Genomic DNA, 16,853 nt, shown 5'->3' with positions numbered 1-16,853 from the left:
CTGCATCAGCAGGTGGACTCTCAACAACTGCGCCACCAGGGAAGCCCCTGCTCCCATTTCTTTTTCTTTTTTTTTTTTTTTTTGCGGTACGCGGGCCTCTCACCGTTGTGGCCTCTCCCGTTGCGGAGCACAGGCTCCAGACGCACAGGCTCAGCGGCCATGGCTCACAGGCCCAGCCGCTCCGCGGCATGTGGGATCTTCCTGGACCAGGGCACGAACCCATGTCCCCTGCATCGGCAGGTGGACTCTCAACCACTGCGCCACCAGGGAAGCCCCATTTCTTGAATACATTTTAAAAGGGTTTGGGTAAGACTTGCCAACTCCTATCCCAAGATTCAAGACAATTTTTGGCAAAATGGTTACAAACCTACTGACTGGACAAGTTGGCTTGATTTGGGGGTGGCTAAAACCAAAAAGCTTAAAAAATGTTCAGCTGGAATGCATTTATCTGTTGACATGTTTCTATTTACTATACCTTTTAAAAAATAGATTAAATAGAAAGAATTATTTAAGTCAAAGAGGAAACTCAGCTACTAATTGTAACAACAATGTGGCACTTAAAAATAATATGACAAAAACTATGGATTTCCCATAAATCCCTAGGCTGGTCGACTAGTTCTCACTCACCATGAGCATAAGGTGGCGCTTGCACAGGCTTCTGTGACTTAAGAGTTGGAGCTGGGAATTCCTCAGCTACACAGAAACTAAATGTAAGTCTGTATGTAAGATGCGGAATTGCAAACCAGGACAGGAATCAGATTAGCAGCAGATCGTGGGTTTTACATCTATATTAAGCAGTCTATCTCTACTTCTAGGCTTATGACTACTGATATTTTTTCCTCTAAAAACTAAATGGTCTTTGCTTAATTCTATATTTAACTTTCCCTATTTATCTGACTTTATAATACTGAAGAAACACAAATTCCTAATGTATAATATGAAATAGATATATACCTCAAAGGTATTTAAAGGAGCTGACTGACCCTGCATTTGCACTCTTCTGATTACATTTCCTCATCCAAGCGCCAAGGGGGCTCAGCAGCACAACGGAATGAGGAGAGCTCCCTGAAAGGCTTTCTCCCCTTTCTGAAATTTTAAGGCCACAGCATAGAAATACAACCCTGAAAAGGGTGAGAAGAGACAAAGGGTATGAATATTCTGCTTACAAGGATGCTGAACTGCTACAAGGACAGAGGCCTTAGAAGGAGTGGGGTCAGGGACACAAATGTGGGAGAAAAAAAAGAACGTTCGGTCTACCTTTAATTAATTGAGTTAAGACCCCTTACAGAACCCTATTAACAAAAGCTAATGCAAGTCGGAAGAGTTACCCTTATTTTTTGGAGGAAGAGAGACTAACACTTTTTGACACTTCTGAGGCATTTCTACCAGTTGCTTCATGCTCCTCTGTCGTGCTTTCCGCATAAGAGCTAATGGCTACTGAGCTGTAATGACTCAGGCAGACAGTCTAGTCTCTTCTCAGCATAGTGCAGGGCTTTACTGCTTCAAGGAACTGAACTGTTAGATGTTGCTCTATGTATTTTACTTTCTACTATGTATAGTTTAGTTGAGCTTAATAATGCAGAAAAGAAAGACAGCATATTTAGTGTTGGAATGAACAATCCTTGAGAGGTCTTTCCTCCCATTTAAACATTGCATAAGCTTAATTATTACCCCTAATTCATGTAGAGGCACCAAGAATTGTGTCACTGTTAGCTGACCACCACCCTACCTCTATTCTGAGGTACCCAGAGGACTGCAAAAAGTGTAGTGAGCTCTCGTTATTTTTCTGTCTGCAAAATATCAACCTCTTTTTTCAACATGACACCCACATTTTTCCTTTGGGGATCCAACCCATTCCCGGTCCATGTGTACAGAAGGGGATGACCTTACCCATTAGCTCTAGAAATGGGCATATGAATCTGGCCTGGCCAAAAAGAATACAGTATTCTCTGCCCAAAGTGACTGATTCAGGAGTGGGCACAAGACCCTAGCAAGGCCTAACAGAATCAATGAACACCAGCTACAGGCCTTTGGCTAAATCTACAGAAAAGTGGACTCTTTTTTCCTGCTTGGGTTGTTAGGCTAGTAAGATAGGAAACTGGAGTTGCCATCTTTCTACCATCTAGAGAAGGCCTAGCCTAAATCTAAGCCAACATGTAGGAAAAGAGATGTGAGATGGAGAGAGTCTTCTCAGTTATAAAAAAGCCAGTAGATTTCCCTACATTGTGGAAGCCAATACAACTGAACAGAGTTCAGATTAGTACAAAGGAAATGCATCACCTGCACCATCTATGCAGAAAGGAAGTGAGTTGAAAGCTAAGAATCAGAACATAGGACACAGGCACTTATGACTATCAAGAGAGATAAAGACAATTTATCATCACAAACGGCATTATTTCCTCCTTTCAATAATATACTGTTGCAGTATATAAAGCTAGCTTCCCACTACATTTTACCTATATTAACAGGATTTATAACTTTCTACACTGTATTCCTAAAGTAGATCTTCTATCTTACTAGAAGGTAAGCAATTTGAACACAGGTTCATATCTGATTATTTTTTTTCTTCTGTACCTGGCATAGCCCGTAATCACAAAAGCCCAAATAAATATGTATTGAATGATTCAATCTTACATGTAACTACTCCTGACCTTCTTGTAATCAATAGCAGCACCCATAATCCTACTTCAAGGTAAGGGTTTTACTGTTTGTCCTGGGTTGCTATTGGGTCAAACTATTGGGCCAGACACTTGTGGCTCAGTGATATCTCAGAACGTGTAGAATAGAGAATGGAAATAAATCTCTGTTGTCATCTATGCTATCTGTCTTTTTGAAAAACAAAAAGGGCTTTGCCTACCTCACTAAGCTCAACTTTCTCATATGTACTTAAAATCTATTTGAAGTAATAGTGAAAAAACTATTTTCATAGAAAAATAGCTAACACTGTGCAACCAGGAAAATTTTACAGGAAAAAGGAGGACTGATCACTTGATGGGAACATTTGTGGAGATGTCAGTTTAGATCTGTTCAATGATCACACAAATGTAAAAAGAGTACCCCTCCAAAAGAAAGGTCTGATAAAATGGAACCTTGATATTTTGTTTAGTATTCAATGTCATCAGGAGTTTATAATCTTCTACTTTCAACTGCCATACAAAGATAAAGTACTATCCTGTTGTCAGCCTTTGGCAAATAACCAATCAATATAACCACCAGTCCTTAGATGTTTTTGGATTTTATTTTTAAAAGACGTCTTCTTTCTTTATTTACTTTTGGCTGCACGGCTTGCAGGATCTTAGTTCCCCGACCAGCGATTGAACCTGAGCCCTCCGCAGTGAAAGCACCGTAGTCCTAACCACTGGACCGCCAGGGAATTCCCCAAATATGTCCCCTTTAAAAACACGTTTCCCTCTTTTTTTTTTTTTTTTTTTTTTTTTGCGGTACGCGGGCCTCTCACTGTTGTGGCCTCTCCCGCCGCGGAGGCACAGGCTCAGCGGCCATGGCTCACGGCCCCAGCCGCTCCGCGGCATGTGGGATCTTCCCGGACCGGGGCACGAACCCGTGTCCCCTGCATCGGCAGGCGGACTCTCAACCACTGCGCCACCATGGAAGCCCCACGTTTCCCTCTTATACACATGCTGCAAGACTCTACATTTGTAAAAGCTGTCTATCTCCAGTCCTACAAAATCCTCTCACCCTCCCCTGATTCAATCTTTTGTTTATAAAGAGTACTGCTAATCCCTTAAGGGGCACTGTCAGCTTTAAAGAGGTGAGCACATAAACGTTCTAACATCAGATTTGGTATTGCTTTTAAACAGAAATACTTGGAATACTTCACAAACCTAAGATTGTCAAAATCAAGCTTTAGAGTTTCTCTGGTGGCGCAGTGGTTGAGAATCCGCCTGTCAATGCAGGGGACACGGGTTCGAGCCCTGGTCTGGGAGGATCCCACATGTCACGGAGCAACTAAGCCCGTGTGCTACAACTACTGAGTTTGTACTCTAGAGCCCGCGAGCCACAACTACTGAGCCCGTGCACCTAGAGCCCGTGCTCCACAACAGGGGAGGCCACTGCAATGGGAGGCCCGCGCACTGCAGCGAAGAGTAGCGACCACTCGCCACAACTAGAGGAAGCCCACGTACAGCAACGAGGACCCAATGCGGCCAAAAATGAAATAAATTAATCTATTAAAAAATCAAGCTTTATTAAATTATGCTCCATAAGGTCTCTTTCCTGGTGAGTAATACATAGATCAAACCAAAAAAGGAATTTAAAAAATGTTTTCATTGTTACACGTTCAGGCCTTTGTTGTGGCAACAGATCCTTCCATCACATCAGCAAGCTAGAAGGATCTCATCAAGTCGCAAAGCACACAGCATTCCTTCCTGGGTCCCATTTTATCTCAGGACGGCTCCCATGTGAGACCAAAACAGACCAAGGCAGTGAGACTAAACATATTCTGGGAGTGAAAAACTGAATCCAAAGAGAGACCCATCAAGCATAAGCTCCTGAGCTCTGGTTACTCAATTTTAGAAATGTCTTCTAAACCCAACTGCCGAGGGAGCAAGAAGCAGAGCGCCAGGAGAGTTTTGAGTGGTGAACTGATCACTTGCCTTTAGAAATATCAACACCTTGCCATACGGATTCGACTGGTTTGACTACTGCGACTCGTGCTTAATTTTCTCTTCTTTTGCACCTAGCTATTTGTTGTCTACTCTTTATATTCTGTCCCTCCAGGTTCCATAAGGGATTCGCGGCACGGAGGGGGACCCACCCACTCGGCGCACCTTCCAGAGAAAGAAAACCAAAGATAATGCAAGGCCAGGATTCGGCCTTTTCCAGGAGGGAAATGGCAAAGATGGGCAGAGATGCCAGAAGCTGGAGCACTGTAAGGGGTTCCCAAAGCAGACAGGGTCGAAGTACATGAAGGAGAGAGACAGTGTTTAGGAAAGCACAGGAGAAGGCATTTGGAGGAGGTAAGAGTGCAGAGGTTTGGACTGGCATTCGACTAGGAGAAAAAAAATCCCATTGGAGACTCAACGATACCCTCCCCGCCAGCTATATCCTCTCTTACCAGAGCCTGAGGGCTAGCAGCGACGACACGGCAGAATCTCAGCGGCCGAAGGGTTCCCACTTCCGACTCAGCACGGCAACCGGAGCTTACGTCATGACAAGGCGCCGGGCCTTGTGGAATCTCATCTGGGCGCCGGAAGCTGGGTGTTTCGCCCTGCGCTGGAAGCGGGCGCGCTAACATCCCCACTGAGCATGCGCTAACTGGCTTGGGCGGGGCGGAAGTGGCCGGAAGTGGATTTGGGGTTGGATTGGGGGCGGGTCAGGTTGAGTTTGGAGCGGGTTGTGGTGGAGCTCAACGTAATATGCAGCTCTCGGAAACCCATGTATCAGCAGCACATATGATTTGGTGAACCCTGGCACTGCTAAGGCCTCTGTGGACTTACGCTAATTGTCCCACCGATCTTAGGCCTTTCTGAAACAGCTTCTGTAACTCTAAATAGATAATTATTATCTATGAAGCAATAACAGTAGCATTAACAATAACTGAAACTTGTGAACTGTTATTAGGTACCCGGAAATGTGTTAAGATATGCTTTGACTGGAGTGCAGTTTTCTTATTTGTAAAGTGAAGACGAGTACACCCTAAAGGTTACTTTGAGGTACACAAAGGCAAAGGAAGCAGCATACTTTTCAAGCATGCAAGTGAAAAGACAATTCATAGAGTGACAGAAAATATTTGTAAAACACATATCTGATAAAAAAATTAATATCCAGTTATATAAAAAAGCCTATAACTCAACAACAAAAAACCTAAACAACTTGATTAAAGAATGGACAATGGGATTGAATAAGCATTTCTCTATAGAAGATATACAAATGGCCAATAAGCACATGAAAAGAAGCTCAATGTCACTAATCATTAGGGAAGTGCAAATTAAGACCACAGTGAAATACCACCTCATACCCATTAGGAAGGTGATTATGAAAAAAAATAGAAGGTAAGTCTTGGTGAGGATGTGGAGAGATAGGAACCCTTGTGCATTGCTGATGGGAATGTAAGATAATGGAGCACTTTGGGAAAACAGTTTGGTGGTTCCTCAAAAAGTTAAACGGAATTATCATAAGATGCAGCAATTCCACTTCTGGGTAAATACTCCAAAGAATTGAAAGCAGGGACTCAAACAGATACTTGTACACCACTGTTCATAGCAGTATCATTTGTAATAGGTTAAAGGTGGAAACAACCCAGAATGTCCATTGACGGGTAAATGGACAAACAAAATGTGGCATATACATACACATGATTATTAAGCCTTAAAAAGGAAGGAAATTTTGATCCTTGCTATGAACCTTGAGAACATTATGCCAAGTGAAATAAGCCAGACACAAAAGGACAAATATCGTATGACTCCACTTATATGTGGTACCCAGGGTAGGCAAATTCATAGAGACAGAAGGTAAAATAGAGGTTACCAGGCGCTGGGGTGAGGGAGGAATGGGGAGTTATTGTTTAATGGGTAGCGTGTTTCTTCAGGATAATAAAAAATTCTGAAAATGAGAGTGGTGATGGTTGCACAGCATTGTGAATGTACTTAATGCCACTGAATAGTATACTGTAACACACACAGACACACACACCAAATGTTAAGCAGTCTTAGAGTGCCTATTATGTTCCAGCATTTTTCTAGCTCCTGAAGCTACAGTAGTGGAAAAAAAATACAAGTTTTCCTGGAGCTTACAATCTGGTGAGAGTGGAGTGGTAATGTAGCATTTAAAATTAATGTGCACAAGGTGAATTATTCAATAAATACTTCCAGAATAAGTGGGTAGCTATGGATTTAAATGTTAGTCAATATATTAGACCTTTACACTAAAACTAATTCAAGATGGATCAAAGATTTAAATATATAAAGTGAAACCAGGAAAATGCTAGAGGTATTAATGGGAGAAGTTTTGTAAAAGAATAATCTAAGAATGGGAGAAGGCCTTTCTAAATAAGAAACAACCCAGAAGCCACGAAACAACAGTGAATTCTACTACAGTCAAATATTTGTAAAATGTGTATAGAAAACCGACCATAAGTAAAGTCAAAATCTAAATAACAACACTGGAAAAATATTTGCAACTAATGCCACAAACAAAAGATCTATTTTCCCAAATATGTAAAAGGTTGTTGCAAGTCAATAAGAAGAAGATCAGGGGCTTCCCTGGTGGCGCAGTAGTTAAGAATCGACCTGACAATGCAGGGGACCTGGGTTCAATCCCTGTTCTGGGAAGATCCCACATGCCACGGAGCAACTAAGTCCGTGTGCCACAACTACTGAGCCTGCGCACCACAACTACTGAAGCCCGTGTGCCCTAGAGCCTGTACGCCACAACTACTGAGTCCACTCGCCACAACTACTGAAGCCCGCACGCTCTAGGGCCCACATGCTGCAACTACTGAGCCTGCGTGCTGCAACTACTGAAGCCCACGCACCTAGAGCCCGTGCTCCACAACAAGAGAAGCCACTGCAACGAGAAGCCCGTGTACCGCAACGAAGAGTAGCCCCTGCTCGAGCAACTAGAGAAAGCCCGTGCGCAGCAACAAAGGCCCAATGCAGCCAATAAATAAATAAATAAATAACACTAAGAGAAGGAGTTATATTCTAAACTCCAAGAGTAACAGTAAAAAAAAAAAATCAAAGGATATGAGCCTGTATTTCATGAGAAGGAAAAACAAATGGTTAGAAAAGTGCAGATTAAAATTAGGCTGAGATGCCATTTTTAACTTATCAGATTGGCAAAGTTCAAAAAATTTAATAGTACACTGTTAGATTGTGTATGGAACAGTAGGCACTCTTGTTAGAATTATGTATTGGTCCAACCTCTATGAAGTGAAATTTGGCAATATTTAATTAAATTACAGGTGCAAATACATTATGGTCTTGCAATTCCATTTATTTGTATTTGTTACAAATAGTCTTAATGTTCAAAATGACATTTATTGTTAGAAATAAAACTGTAAAAACAAGACATATGAGAAATCTTTGTGACTTTGGGTTTGGCAAAGATTTCTTAGACATGACACGAAAAGCACAATCCATAAAAAAAATGGATAAAACAGTCTTCAGCAAAATTAAAAACCCTTGCAGTTCAAAAGACACCATTAAGAAAATGAAAAGACAAGTCACAGACTGGTAGATATATTTGCAAATCATGTAGCCGATAAAAGACTTGTATTCAAAAAAATATAAGAACTTTTACAATTCAATAGTTAGAAGAAAAACAACTCAATTAAAGAAAAAGTTTTGAACACACGCTTCACTAAAGATATGATAAGAATAGTTAATAAGCACATGAAAATATGTTCAACATCATTAGTCATTAGGGAATGCAAATTAAAGCCACAATAAGATACTATTTTACATCTACTAGAATGGCTATACTAAAAAAGATAGTAACAAATATTTGTGAGGATGTGGAGAAACAGGAACCTCATTCATCCATCACTGGTGGGAATGTAAAATGGAACAGCCAGTTTGGCAAACTGACAGTTTCTTAAAATATTATACATAAATTTACCATACAACCCAGCAATTCTTCACTCCTAGATATCAACCCAGACAAATGAAAACTTATGTCCACACGAAGACTTGTACGAGAATGTCCAGAGCAGCATATTGTATGACTCCATTTATCCAGAAAAGGCAAATCTAAAGAGATAGAAAAGAGATTAGTGATTGCCTGGCATTGAGGGTGAGAACAAGGAGTGACTGCAAAGAGCACAAGAGATCTTAAGAGACTGATGGAAATATTCTAAACCTGGATTATGGTGATGGTTGTACAACTGGGTAAATTTGCTAAAAATTACCGAGAACAGGTGAAATCACTTAAAATGAGTAAATTTTATGTAAATTATAACTCAATACAATTAAAAAATGACATTTATACAGTCATTGTGGCATTGTAAGAGCAAAAGAACAAACTTAAATGTCCATCAATAGAGGACTGGTTAAATAAATTATAGGGGATCTGTACAAAGTGGCTGCATTAAAAAAAAAGGAGCTCCTTTATATATTGGTATGAAGTAATCTTCAGGTTTTATTAGGTGAGAAGTGCAAGATGTATGATAACATTTGTGTGAAAAATAGGGGAAGGAAGAATAATGTGTACTGAAGAATTTGCTTGGGGACTTCCCTGGTGGCACAGTGGTTAAGAATCTGCCTGCCAATGCAGGGGACATGGGTTCCATCCCTGGTCCAGGAAGATTCCACATGCTGCGGAGCAACTAAGCCCGTGTGCCACAACTGCTGAGCCCATGTGCCACAACTACTGAAGCCCGTGCGCCTAGAGCCCATGCTCCACAACAAGAGAAGCTATCGCAATGAGAAGCCAGCGCATTGCAGTGAAGAGTAGCCCCCACTTGCTGCAACTAGAGAAAGCCCACGCGCAGCAATGAAGACACAACGCAGCCAAAACCAAACCAAACAAAAAATCACTATGCATTTATCATCCATAAAGAAAAGAATTTGCTTATGTATGCCTAGAATACCACCGATATATAATACTTTAAATATCTTGTAAAGTTATATAAGAAACTAGTATTATTGTTTGCCTCTGTAGAAGGCAACTGGGTGGCTGGAGAGGGAGGTGGAGGGAGACCTTTCGCTGCATATTAGAACCATGTGAATTATGACTTATAAAGAAAGTAAATAAAAATTAAAACTTAAAAAAATGGTATTCAAATAAAGGAGGTTAGTTGACCTTTTCGTTTTTCTTTTACAGAAAAATTACTTCCAATAGGTGGCGCTCCTGAAACACCATACAAGTTTTACTTTACTTTTTTTTGAGAAAAACCCGAATTTGCTCTGATGGCCTTTCTTCACCATTTGTCACCTTTGGGAATCTTGAGTCTAGATTTAGGGTTGAAAATCTCTACTAGGATTGCTCCAAAATGTATTGCTCTGTTTCTGAGAACTGGATAGAAGGGAAAACACCCGGATTAAAAAAAGAAAAATTGCAACTGGTTCAGAAAACCGAATAACGCCTGGGCCCTGTTTTCCTGATTGAAATTTCTGGTTGATTGAATTAGAACTTCTGATTGATTGCTTGGGTGGTTGGAAGGTTAATATAGGTTCAGTGATTCTTAACTAAGGGCAACTTTGCCTCCCGTGGGGATACTTGCAATATCTGGAGATATTTTTGTTGTCACAGCTGGGGAGTACTACTGGCATTTGGTGGACAGAGGCGAGGGATGCTGCTAAAAATCCTACAATGCACAGGAGAGTCATCCCCCTCCCCCCAAGGAGTTATCAATCAATCCTCCCCACCCATCCCATCCTTATAGCTGCTTGGGGAAAGGAGATAAACTTGGCAGTAGTTGGGAAGGCAGGTAGTACAAAGGCACTTTCTTAGAATTGGTGTAGAGAGACACACCTACTCTGAGTCCTGGGCTCAGTTCTTCCTCAGATGGTTTCCTTGAAGGTGGCTGTATTGGTCATCTTCCCGTTCCTTAAGGGGCTAAAAAGGATAGTACAGTCATAATCATTTTCCATCATCCTCTATGAATTAATTTGATGCATAGTTATTTTCTAATTAAAAATTTTTTTTATCTTTCACTCTAAATGTCTTTATTTTTTTCACCTTTCTTCATATATATATATATATATATATATATATACTTTTTTTTTTTTTTTTGCAGTACGTGGGCCTCTCACTGTTGTGGCCTCTCCCGTTGCGGAGCACAGGCTCCGGACGTGCAGGCTCAGCGACCATGCCTCACGGGCCCAGCAGCTCCGCGGCAATGTGGGATCTTCCCGGACCGGGGCACGAACCCGTGTCCCCTGCATCGGCAGGCGGACTCTCAACCACTGCGCCACCAGGGAAGCCCCATATATATATACTTTTAAAAAAATTTTATTGGAGTATAGTTGATTTACAGTGTTGTGTTAGTTTCAGGTATACAGCAAAGTGAATCTATTATACATATACATATATCCATTCTTTTTTAAAAAAACACTTTTTTAAAGATTCTTTTCCCATATAGATCATTACAGGGTATTGAGTAGAATTCCCTGTGCTATACAGCAGGTTCTTATTAGTTAACTGTTTTGTATATAGTATTGTGTATATGTCAATCCCAATCTCCCTATTTATCCCTCCCTGCCCTTACCCCCTGGTAACCATAAGTTTGTTTTCTATTGATGCATACTTATTGAGTGCTTTTTATGTTCAAGGCTTTGGAGTGGTTTCTTCATGGTCCTGGGAGTGGGAGAGGACAAGAATGGAGGCTCTGTTTCTAGATTCTCTGTGTGTTCTTCAACTTTTTCTCACTAGACCCTGACCTCAGTCTCTCTCAACCCTTCTCTTTATTTCATCCATTCTACCCAAAGGGATAACGATGCCATCATCTGGTATGTCCTAAGCAGTTTCTTCCAAATAACTTGCCCCTCCCACTCCAAAATTTTACCACTACTAACTAGCAATGTCTCTTTCACTTCACATTCCCTTACCTGATAGAGCTGGTCATTGGACAACAGTGTCTGCTTGTCTGAAGCTGCACAAAAAATAAACAAAATGTACACATACACAAGATAGAATGAATAATAAACTGGGATATATTCACCCAATGGAGTACTGAATAGCAATAAGAATTAGTGAAATACATCTACATATAACACTATGGATAGATGTCACAGCATATTGTTGAGTAAAAGAAGCCACACACAAGAGTACTTACTGTATGAATCTATTTACATAAGAAACAAAAACAGGCAAAATGAATCAATGTTGTTAGAAGTCAGGATAGTGGTCGCTTTCGGGACTAAGTGGAGGCTGGAAGTGACCACAAGTGTTTATTCTCTTTCTTAAACTGGGTGCTGGATTCATATGTGTGTTTGCTTTGTTAGAAAAGTTTTTTGAGCTGTGTGTATGTGATTCATGCACTTTTCTGTATGTAGGTTTTTCTTCAAGGAAGAGTTTTTTAAAAAGCACAGAGGACAAATCAGAGAGAGTTGGATCTTGAGATAGGCAAATATGCTGTGAAAACACAAAGTGTCCTTTTCTCCTGCCGGCAGAACCAGAGCCCCACCCAGCCGTGCTCATCAGTGACACGTGCCAACCCAGTCTTTTCTATTGGTTCTATTTTGGTAGGAAGGAGGCTAAGGGTCCCAGGTAGTCTCACCTCTCATCTAAGAGCATTCTTTTACCTCTTGACTGGCGAACTCCTTCCTGTCCAGCAATGTAGTAGACCCCAACAGCAAGGAGGAAAATGCTGATGATTTCAGCGAAGATAAAGCCAGACACAGTGGTTGAATTCAGCTCAATGCAGTTCTGACACACTGTGGGGAAAGGGAAGGATAAGCCTCCTTCGAGGTGTGAAAATTGTTCTGGATTTTTTTCTCCTGAGATAATACCTCTGTCTAGGGCAGCAGACTGCTCCCTCTGTGGGTGGTATGGCAAGGGAATTGCCTGGGAAGATCCTTGGGCTGAGAACTCAATGCTTTTTGATGTTCTTCCGTCCCCCAGGAGTCCTGGGGAAGCCCATGTAGTATTACTACCAGCAACTATTGAAATATAAGGAAGACCAGGTCCCATTCTCCATGCTCAGCTGCCTTCTACATTTCTGTTGCTTACCTTGTAGTCTCCCCTGTCTCCCTTACCTGCCCTAACTCACTTTATATAAACTGCTGACTGCCAATCTGTGGGGCCTACCCAAAAGTGAGTCAGGCTTTTCAATACAGGCTATGCTTTTTCAAGAATTTGGGGGAACTGCTTTGTTAAATTCAAAAAGAAGTAAGTTGAGGGACTTCCCTGGTGGTCCAGTGGCTACGTCTCCACGCTCCCAATGCAGGGGCCAGAGTTTGATCCCTGGTCAGGGAATTAGATCCTGCATGACGCAACTAAAGATCCCCCATGCCTCAATGAAAATCCCACGTGTCGCAACTAAGACCCGGCACAGCCAAATAAATAAATTAAAAAAAAAAAAAGAAGTACGTTGAGATTAAGAAAACTGGCTCTTACTTCACTGTTTAGCATCTATTTCTACACTCACCCCAGACAAGAAGCTCACCAGAACAGCAAGTACTGTTTAATTTCACACAAGCATACCAAAGGGGATACGTACTTCTATAATATACTTGGAGTGGTTTTGAACGGTTCTTTGATCCTTGACACCAATATATCCCTCGAGGGTCCTTGGTACTACTCCCAAGATTCCAAGTCTTTTTATCTGTGATTACAGGACTTATTGCCACCTCATCTTTAAACCATCTGATATCTTTTTCATTCATGTCACAGGTCAGAAGTACTGAACCATCTTCTCGATTGTCATCCACTTTTACTGAAAAAGGAAATGTCTGTTAAAATCTTGCCTCTGAAATTCTCCCTGTCTCAGGGCATCAGGAGAAGACCATGACAGTACTGCTTCTTAAGCTTTAATATGCACATGAATCACATGGGGTCTAGTTAGAATTTCAGGTTTTATTCAATAGCTCTGGGGAGGGACTGAGATTCTGCATTTCTAACATGCTCCCAGGTGATGCCAATGCTGTTGATTCATAGGTTGTGCTTTGAGTAATGCCTAGCTGCTAGGGTCCTGTTTCTCCTCCAAGAACCAGAAAATTAATTGCTTAGCTACAGGAAAGCGGCCAGGGAGGTCAAGACTGGCCACTGATTTGGTTGACACTGGAGAGGTTTGCTGTCTATCCTTCATCATCCCATCCCTTCTTAGCTCTGCACTTGCTCCTATAGGACTACTGTTGTGGGAAGCCATATTTCCATGAATTTCCTCAGAGGTTGATGATAGAAAGAAGCCATTTCCCCTACCTTCATTCAACTGTGCCATAGTACCTGTAGAGACAGAAGAGAGACAGAGGATCAGCTGGGCGTGGAGTCATTCAGATCCCCTGATGTATCATTTCCACAGTCATTTGAGGCCAACATGGAGAGCGAGAGCCTAATTCATGTGAGTGACAGTATCTATACCTAGTTCCTTGGATTGTAGCCTAAATCACCAAACCGAATTTAGGGTGTTGTATAGCAAAGAGTTTGTCTGGTCTTTCTCCTGGGTTGCTGGGATGGAGTTTCTCAACCCGTGGAATTTCATGAATGACAGGATTGCCCTTGGGATTCTTCGTGGGCCCTTGGATCACACATGAGTTTATGCTAATGAGATGACTCAGGATGGGACTGGTCAAGACCAAACATGTGACTGGAGAATTGGGACTTTGAGCCCTAGGAGGGGGAGGAGGACTGGAGATTGAATTCAGTCACATGACTAATGATTCAATCAATCATGCCTATGTAATGAAACCCCAATAAAAACTCAGTCATACTTCCTAGTTGGTGAATATATCAATGTACCAGGAGGGTGATGTATTTTAATTCCTGAAGGAGAGGGCATGGAAGCTCTGTGTTCAGGACCCTCCCAGACCTCACCCTATGTGTCTCTTCATTTGGCTAGATCTGATTTTATTTTTTATAATAAAACTGTAGTAGTAAGTGTAGGCCTTTCCGGAGTTCTGTGAGTTGTTCTAGCAAATTCTGAGGGGGTTCTTGGGAACCCTCCAGATTTGTAGGCAGTTCGTTAGAAGTGTGGGTAGTCTGGGGATCCCTGAACTTGTGCCTAGCTTTTAAAGTGAGGGCAGTCTTTCTGGGGACTGAAACCTTAACCTTTGAGGTCTGACACTAGCTCTGGACGGTTAGCATTGCAGAACTGTATTGCAGGATCCGTAAGGGTATGGCCTGTACAGTGTGGAAAGCTCTGTTCCTTTAGCAGCTAAAGCCCTGGCAAACACTGGGTGTGCACTAGTTGAAGTCTTTTAGAGCTGAGTTACTTCTAAAACCTTCAGCCTTGGTGATCCATTGTTTGTGGAAACCCTGAATGTCCCAAAGGAGTTAGCTATTAAATAGCCCTCAAATCTGTCTCAAAACTCAGAGTAGTAGAGTTGCATGGTAGACATACTATAGAGAACCAACACTGGAGTTCAGTTCAATTGGATTTAATCCAAACACTCACCACTATTATGTGTCTGACATGAGTAACGAGTGTGGAAGAAAAGGGTGGTGATACAAATAACTAGCTGCCGCTTCTGAAGAGTTTACAATGAAGTGGGAAAAAAATAAACACAAATGTAATAAATGTAATAGTACTTATAAATTATCATTTGGTATTTATATAAATGCATATGGAAAGGGGTAGAAACTATTGATTTTGACCAAGGGTGAAGGGACAGGGAAAGCTTGACAGAGAAGATGGCATTTGGTTCTGCCTTGAAGAATGAGTAAGAATTCACCAGACAGAGAAAGAGTTTCCAGGTAGAAAGAATAGCTGAACAAAGATACAGACTTGGAAAAGGACAAAAGAGATAGTTTGGCTAGAGGTAGAGTTTGTTATGGGGAGAGATGGGGGCATAGATCAAAGAGTGATGGAAACAGTTGGAAGGAGTCAACAGTTTTAGAACTTCATACAGGGGTGAACTGTTTATGAATAATTCATCCAGCACAGTGCCTGGAACACAGTAGGAGCTTTATATATTTTGAATGAATGTATGAGTGAATAAATGAGTTAATGAAGATAAAGAAAAGCAAGACAAAGAGTTAAGCAGATTTCTAACTAGCTCTTCTCCCCATCCACCTGATCACCATGGGAGGAACAAAGAGTCCCCTCATTCTAACTCTGATTCAAAACTCCCCATATCTCGTCCCTTTTGTGTCTCCCTGCCACCCTCCCTATCCCACCCCTCTAGGTGGTCACAAAGCACCGAGCTGATCTCCCTGTGCTATGCGGCTACTTCCCACTAGCTATCTATTTTACATTTGGTAGTATATATACAGACTTAAACTTTTGAATATAGTCTTATATCAGTGGACATCTCTTTAGTATTTCATACTCATGGTGATTTTCTCCTTCTGGAGGCTCTCTACTCCCTTGGTTTCTACGGAATAGCACTCATCTGATTATTTCAGCTCTTGGATCATTCCCTTATCTCTTTACTGACATGTTTGTTCTCTAACTATTCCTTAAAGGTGGTATCCTCACAGTTCTATCCTCAGCCTCCTCTTCCTCACATCTCTCATAGTTGTTGCATGATTTCAACAACTTTCAATGTGGAGAGGATCATCTCTAGTCCAGATTCCAGGCATCGGCCCAGTTCATCCACTTCCTATTGTATTTCCAACTGAATATGCGTTCAGGCAACCTATATTGTACCTTATACTCAATCTGGCAACGTTGAAACTTATCTCTTCAGTTAGACTATGAGCTAATTGGATCAGAGGGTTTTTATTCAACTTTATACCCTTCTAGCCTAACACGTAATGGGATCTCACACGTATTTATTGACCAGCTGAACAACAGAGTGAGTGAATGCTTCATAGGTCTACTCCTAACCCCAGCTCTGAGTTAAGGAGCACATACCTTTTCTCTTCAGATTCCTGGCCTGTGCCCTTTGGGCTACATTCAAACCTAAGAGGGTGGCATCCAGATTCTCTCTCAAGCCAGTAAAGTCATCTGTTTTGATTTCTTAAGAGACAAGGACTCCATCTCTCCCATGGAACACGGCTTCTCTTTAGCAGAGAGCACTGAGAAGCTTCATTTTTGCCCTTCTTTCTCTGAACTTTAGGGTGACAGCTCGAGGTTAGGGGATCCCAATATTCTTGCCCCCCGGTTATGGCTTCTTCCCTTGAGCCCTTCTCCAGACTGTCAGACCCCCTAGCGGGCCCTTACCTTGAAGAAGAGTGATAGCCAGGATGAGGCCAGCCAGACGCTTCCCCTGCTCCATAGCAGCCTCTGTTCTTCTCCCGCAGAAGCACTGAGCAGCCCCTAGCAGCCAGCCAGCCAGCCTGTGCTAGCGTAT

General features: G+C 41.8%; 2 protein-coding genes across 3 annotated transcripts in view; both read right to left on the bottom strand.

Moving 5' to 3' along the window:
* UBE4A (ubiquitination factor E4A) overlaps nt 1-5,157 on the bottom strand; it is a 36,911-nt gene extending 31,754 nt beyond the window's left edge. The window contains exon 1 of the mRNA XM_082627142.1: nt 5,075-5,157. The gene's annotated coding sequence lies outside the window, so the exon portion shown is untranslated. The remainder of the gene's footprint in view (nt 1-5,074) is intronic.
* A 2,775-nt stretch (nt 5,158-7,932) lies between these two features.
* CD3G (CD3 gamma subunit of T-cell receptor complex) lies at nt 7,933-16,853 on the bottom strand. 2 transcript variants are annotated; one of them, XM_082627435.1, is made up of 7 exons: nt 16,724-16,853; nt 13,822-13,845; nt 13,121-13,336; nt 12,204-12,335; nt 11,508-11,551; nt 10,436-10,515; nt 7,933-8,708 (listed from the first exon to the last, which is right to left on the bottom strand). In XM_082627435.1, exons 1-6 carry the CDS (start codon nt 16,776-16,778, stop codon nt 10,450-10,452), a joined length of 537 nt encoding a protein of 178 aa, XP_082483561.1. In that variant the 5' UTR covers nt 16,779-16,853; the 3' UTR covers nt 7,933-8,708; nt 10,436-10,449. The 2 variants fall into 2 exon arrangements, with proteins under 2 accessions (XP_082483561.1, XP_082483560.1); XM_082627434.1 differs by having other exon boundaries at nt 10,432-10,515; nt 16,724-16,850.

Source organism: Mesoplodon mirus, assembly GCF_964341445.2.
Source record: "Mesoplodon mirus genome assembly, chromosome: 7".
NCBI lineage: Eukaryota > Metazoa > Chordata > Mammalia > Artiodactyla > Ziphiidae > Mesoplodon > Mesoplodon mirus.
Note: the sequence above shows the minus strand (reverse complement) of the source record. Positions and strands in the feature narration are given on the sequence as shown.

Bases quoted from the DNA above. Each gene is read 5' to 3' on its own strand.
- CD3G (XM_082627435.1), bottom strand. From the start codon at position 16,778: ATGGAGCAGGGGAAGCGTCTGGCTGGCCTCATCCTGGCTATCACTCTT. The intron at 13,337-13,821 runs GTAGGGGAAATG...TTCCTTTTTCAG, and splicing joins TATGGCACAGTTGAATGAAG to TAAAAGTGGATGACAATCGA. The intron at 12,336-13,120 runs GTACGTATCCCC...CTTTCCCCACAG, and splicing joins ACTCCAAGTATATTATAGAA to TGTGTCAGAACTGCATTGAG.